The sequence below is a fragment of the Meleagris gallopavo genome, chromosome 17 (assembly GCF_000146605.3).
Source record: "Meleagris gallopavo isolate NT-WF06-2002-E0010 breed Aviagen turkey brand Nicholas breeding stock chromosome 17, Turkey_5.1, whole genome shotgun sequence".
Taxonomy (NCBI): domain Eukaryota; kingdom Metazoa; phylum Chordata; class Aves; order Galliformes; family Phasianidae; genus Meleagris; species Meleagris gallopavo.
In genome coordinates, this window is record NC_015027.2 from 4,556,677 (window position 1) to 4,562,207 (window position 5,531).

General features: G+C 43.9%; 2 protein-coding genes across 2 annotated transcripts in view; one reads left to right on the top strand and one right to left on the bottom strand.

Annotated features, from left to right (window-relative positions):
- Positions 1-149, bottom strand: part of AACS (acetoacetyl-CoA synthetase) — a 41,007-nt gene extending 40,858 nt beyond the window's left edge. Inside the window, exon 1 of the mRNA XM_010720233.3 lies at positions 3-149. Within this exon, the coding sequence (XP_010718535.1) occupies positions 3-149 (147 nt within the window). The remainder of the gene's footprint in view (positions 1-2) is intronic.
- An 837-nt stretch (positions 150-986) lies between these two features.
- On the top strand, positions 987-5,382 carry BRI3BP (BRI3 binding protein). Its single transcript, XM_010720053.2, has 2 exons — positions 987-1,118; positions 1,625-5,382. Exons 1-2 carry the CDS (start codon positions 1,064-1,066, stop codon positions 2,041-2,043), a joined length of 474 nt encoding a protein of 157 aa, XP_010718355.1. The 5' UTR covers positions 987-1,063; the 3' UTR covers positions 2,044-5,382.
- The last annotated feature ends 149 nt before the right edge of the window (positions 5,383-5,531 follow it).

The following is a 5,531-nucleotide window of genomic DNA, read 5'->3' on the forward strand; positions in this document are numbered from 1 at the left end:
GCGTAACGGCGGCAAGGAGACGTCCGGTTAAGCCATTCCGGCGGCAGCCCGCAGGAGCCCTCCGGCCGGGAGGCACCATAGAGCGTGCTGCGCTCTATGGGTGCGCTGGGGAAGGAAGCGGTGCTGAGCCCTGCGCCTGCCCCGGGCATCTCGGTTGCTCGATGAAAATGTGATTCTCTGGCGTGCTTTACCAGTATCCATCGTGTTTTCTTTAAACGTCTGAACGATGCACGGCAAACAAAGTGTGTTTTTAAAGTCTGTTAACCTGCAAATTTACGTGCTAAAATACCTTAATAAGAGCAACTGTGCTAAATTTGCAATTACAGAATCACAGAATGGCCCGGGTTGGAAGGGACCTCGAAGATCACGAAGCTCCATTCCCCCTGCCACATGCAGGGCCACCAACCTCCACATTTAATACCAGATCAGGCTGCCCAGGGCCCCATCCAACCTGTCTTGAACACGTCAGGAATGGGGCATCCACAGCCTCCCTGGGCAGCTTTTCCAGCATCTCATCACTCTCATAGTAAAGAATTTCCCCCAGACATCCAACCTAAATCTTCCCTCCCTCAACTTCAAACCATTTCCCCTTGTCCTGCTGTTATCTACCCTTTCAAAGAGTTGATTCCCCTCCTGTTTGTAGGCTTCCTTTAGGTACTGAAACGCTGCAATGAGGTCACCCCGCAGCCTTCTTTTTTCCAGGCTGAACAAGCCCAGCTCCCTCAGCCTGTTTTTCTAGATAAGGTGCTGCAGCCCCCTGATCATCTTTGGGGCCTGGGACAGCCTGAGTTTGTGGGTTGTGGCCCTGCCTGCAGCAAGGGGTGGGGCTGGGTGCTCCTTAAGGTCCTTTCCAACAGAAGTCCTTCCATGGTTCTCTGGTTCAATTTTTTTCCTTGGGGTCTTCAAAATATTCTGCAGTTTCTGTTGCATGACTTACAGTTCTGCTCACGACTAGTAACTTGCAATAACTGAAGGGTTTTATTATTCTTTCTTAATTTTCAATTTTATTTCTCAGTTTTTCTCAAGGTTGACAGAGAGGTTTGTGAATGGGGTGGATGTATTAATGGACACATTCTGGAGAATATGGACTGATTTGTTAGATGTTCTTGGAATTGATGGTAAGTGTGATAATGCCACTTAACCCCTGAGCTGTATCAATCCATGTCATTGCTCACAAGCATAGGCTGGGTGGGAAACTGTGTTGTATCATGCTACATAGAACACTCACCAGTGGTATCTCTGCCTACTTCACGTGATTTTGATTGTGCTATTGTGGCCTCCAAACCAGAAGTTTAAAGCCAACTGTAGTATTTTGGTGTGAGTGTTTATAGGATGTCTGTAAAAGTGTAAGAGGTCACGGTCAGCTCTTTGGTGTCATCATTGAATGGATGCAAATAGTATGGAACAGTGGATGGAAATGAAGGAGAGGTGCAGAATCTTGCCCTACAACATCTTGTCTTTGAAGAATCTTAAAAGCATTAATTAAATTGCATCATTAGAGCTGAGCCAGTGATTAGAGAAAGATCCATCCAGAAATGGGTAACTGAAGCTGTGCTTATGTTTCCGCCATTCTCTCTTTTGTGTGCACTCGTTAACATTCTATGAATTTTCCTTTGTTTTTCAGCCTCCAACTTGACTCATTATTTCAGCCCAGCAGCAATTGCCAACAACCCAACCCGGGCTATTCTGCTGATCGGTGCCATCTTACTCGCCTACTGGTTTTTATCTCTCTTCCTCGGATTCTTCTTCTATCTCCTGCACATGATCTTTGGTCGTTTTTTCTGGATTGCGAGGGTTGCTCTCTTCACCCTCTCGTGCATTTACATCCTGCAGAAGTACGAAGGCGACCCGGAACACGCGGTGCTGCCCCTCTGCTTCGTGGTGGCTGTCTACTTCATGACGGGGCCGGTGGGATTTTACTGGAGGAGAAACAGCAACAGCAGCCTGGAGGAGAAGATGGACCACCTCGACAGTCAGATCAGACTGCTGAACATACGTCTCTCCAGGGTGATTGAGAACCTGGACAGAGGCAGTGACCAATGACCCCACCCCCATAGACCACCGTACACCAGCTCTAGAAAGTTCCTAAGCACTGTCTCATTTGAAGTTACAAAGCAACAAAACATCACATGGTAAAAAGTGTGCAGAGTTATAACTTTTCATCATGTGTAAGACTAATTGATCTAGATTACACTCTCAGCCATTATACTTGTAGGAAAAAGAATTAAGCCGTATATTCAGAGTTTTATCCAGTACTAGAATTTTATCAGTAGAGAAACGCTTACTTTTACAAGCATTTAAAAACATCTTTTGTAAATTTTTTATAAAAGCAAATCAAATAGTCTTTAAAATACTGAAATTCAGCTAAACATATGCAAATTTGACACACAAAGTTAAAATCTAAAGCTACTGAACACTTCTGTTGAGAAGTAACTGCTGTGGGTCCACCCTTTGCTGTTGTTGTTTGTGGAAAGTCACAAATGTTTTTCTCTTACTGTTGGCTTATTTCATTGCCTTGAAGTTGTGTTTCATAGAATATAAAATAATTTTCTGGTATCCAGGCCAAAAAATTCACGCCCTAGATTTTAATAGGAGACGGAGAATAAGGGAGAAGGATGATTTCTTAAGTTTCAGGTCCTTAAATGCCAGTCCCACGTAAGGAATTGAGAAGTGCACGTGTAGCTTTATTTCATTGCTTTTCCTATCAGGAACTTAAATTTTGACATGCGAAAGGAAATCTGATTTAATTGATTGACACAAGAGGAAAAGATGTAGCGTGGCAATCTGTAATTCCTATCTGACCTTCATAGTGAAGTGTATTTCAAGCATCAGTGCATAGGATGGAATACAGCTTTTAATCTTGGGACCCATTTACACAAAAGAAGTCAGCGGTTAAACCACTTGCAAATGCATTGTTGCTTAAAGCTTTCTCAGGACCAATAAGTGGCAATAAATTACCTTCAGGAAGATCTGGATTTCTTTTCTAAAATCATAATTGTTTTGTAGGAGCTTTTATCCTGAAGTCTGTGTCCTCAATATATTGGGCTTTGGGGAAGCGAGTCTCCTCATGGACAGGTGTGTCAAACAAAGCAGTGTAGGAGCTTGGAGCAGCTGCATTTTGAAGGATTTATGTATTCGGTGTATTCGTAATCTTGTGATTAAGTAGCTTGGTAGGTGAGCACTGGTTTTGTACAGTTTGAAATGTACTGAAACAAAGGTGACCTCAGGGAGGGAAGTCGGTCAGTGGTTTGTAACCGATGGCGCTTAGTGCTGAGCGCACTGACAGTGCCAGGAGAGGTAAAAATGGGCCACAGCTGAGGATCAACGCCTTCCCTAATTTCTGAATGATAGGTTAAGAGAACCCGCAACAGGAACTGGGTCTGCAGCTGGGACTGGCCTAAAAGCAATGGGAGCAAATCCACGTGGCTGCTGAGCGGGGCCGGGGCTGCCTGGGCAGGGCCTCGATGTGCTGCTTTACTGAATGTATTGTGGGCTGAATTGGTTTCTTCCTTTATGCTGAAGTTTAATGCTCTTCTGAAAAAGCGTATTACTTGCCTAAACTCTTTTGGTCTGTCTGTGGCATTTATGTGAATGGTTCTTTTATAATCCATTCTTATGGCCTTTGTGTCAACCTGCAGTCGCTGAAATTCAACGTGGTTGAAGTTGACTATGCAGTTGGCACTGTTGTAATGCATTTTAATTTTTTTTATTGCATCTGTAGTTTCCTCTGAGTCTCATTTTTCGAGAAATACATGGTTAGAGTTGCAAAGAAGCTGCTTTTTTATAACTTAAAAACTTTCCCATAAACGGATAAGCACTATGGAGACAACTAATCTGCCTTGTAAAGCTGAGCATTGGAATGACGGTGTATTCATTCGTTACAGCTCATTTTCTGTAGTATTGCAGAGTCTTCCCTGTAAGCTCTGGTTTTGCTGCTGTTGTGCACAGAGGACTGAGCTAAGCACCACCGTGGACATTAGGAATTGGTTAGCAAAGATGGTCACGTCTCTTTGTTTTGCTAAATCTGAGGCCTGAGGACCAAAGTCTGCAAACCTTACTCCATTGCCTTCAGTAGAACTATGTGCATGAGTCAGATTTGCATAGATTGTATTTTACATAATCCATATTTAATGTTGAAGTTAAAAATGCAGAATCGTTTATATATTAAGAGCTGTCTATTATAAAGATTTCTTTACAAATGCTATATGAAACTTAATTTGGATTATAGTTTCTCCCTGTGTCTCTAATCGTTCATTTTAGTTTTGTAGAAATCAGCCCTCCTGTATTAATTCTCTTAGTTTTGATTGCCCTGCTGCTTGGAAAAAGTATTTTTGTATTTACTTGCATCCCATGTATAGCAAAATGTTATGTGAAGAGCAGTATATATAAAATTGGATATTTTTAATCAGTATTTTTCCCAGCACTCAGTTTTCACGTTAGTCAAATTCAGAAGTAATGATTTTTTTTAAAGCACAATCTAGTCTTCAATATATATACTTAAAAAATGCTCTGTATTTTTAAACATGCACTGTAGTGAAAATGCTTTTGAGATATGAATGTGGTATTTAACCTCTTTTGACTTACTTTTGTAAATACCTTTTACAGATACTTTCCATTCCAAGTCATGTAGTTGACCCACCAAGTGTTGGCTCTGATTCGTAGACCTCGTTCAGTGACTGGTTGCACTGCTTTGCTATCGCCAGGCGTGTGAGCATCTCGGTTAGGCGTGCAGGTACGGGCTGTGGGCACAGCAGAGCCCTGCACACCTGCCTGTGTTGGTGGCACAAGGGCAGGAGGCCCCGGTCTCACAGCTGCCAGCCTGGCTGTAACACAGCACCCGCTGTGGGCTCCACGCCACCAAATTCCAGGGCGGGTCTTCAGCGTTCTGAGCTCCGTGCTTCGAGACCTGATGTTTGAGACTGCCGTTGTGTTCTCAGTGCATTGGCATTTTTGTTCAAATGACACTTGTAGGGATTTCCTTGCAGGTAGGCACCTCACCTGTAGATAATCGACCCGTCGTGCACAGGCTGTGACGCTTCTCCAAGTGCTGTTGGGTGTCGGAGTGCCTCGTGTAGCCTGCTGTGGCTCAGTGCTGTGTTAGTGCGTCCTCCAACTCGTGACTCGCTTTTAAGATGTGTTGCGTAGTGAACGTGGAACATAGACCAGTGTGTAACCTTAGCTCTTGGTGGTGTACAAGTTTTTAGGTGTGATTTGCTCACGTACCGATCTGTATTTGGCAGCTAATGACGTGAATGACCACGAGTTCTCTTTGTCTGGGCTGGAAAACAAAAGGTTTTGTTGTATCCGCATGTATTTTAAACTTTTGGATAATTCCACCCAACTGTGATGACAGCACATTAAAAATTGATCTTTTCTTTTTAACTGAAGTGGTGTTTGCTGTGGTAGCGCCGGTGGGGATGGGTGTCTCAGTGCTCCCACGGCCCCTAACCCTGACCATGCCCGAACGGCGCGCCAAGCGCTGCGGCCACGCCCCCTGACCATCAAACCACGCCCCCTGACCAACAAACCAC

Excerpts from the sequence above, each read along its gene's own strand:
- BRI3BP (XM_010720053.2), top strand. The coding sequence starts at position 1,064 with ATGGACACATTCTGGAGAATATGGACTGATTTGTTAGATGTTCTTGGA. Across the intron at positions 1,119-1,624 it reads AGATGTTCTTGGAATTGATG|CCTCCAACTTGACTCATTAT; the intron begins GTAAGTGTGATA and ends TTTGTTTTTCAG.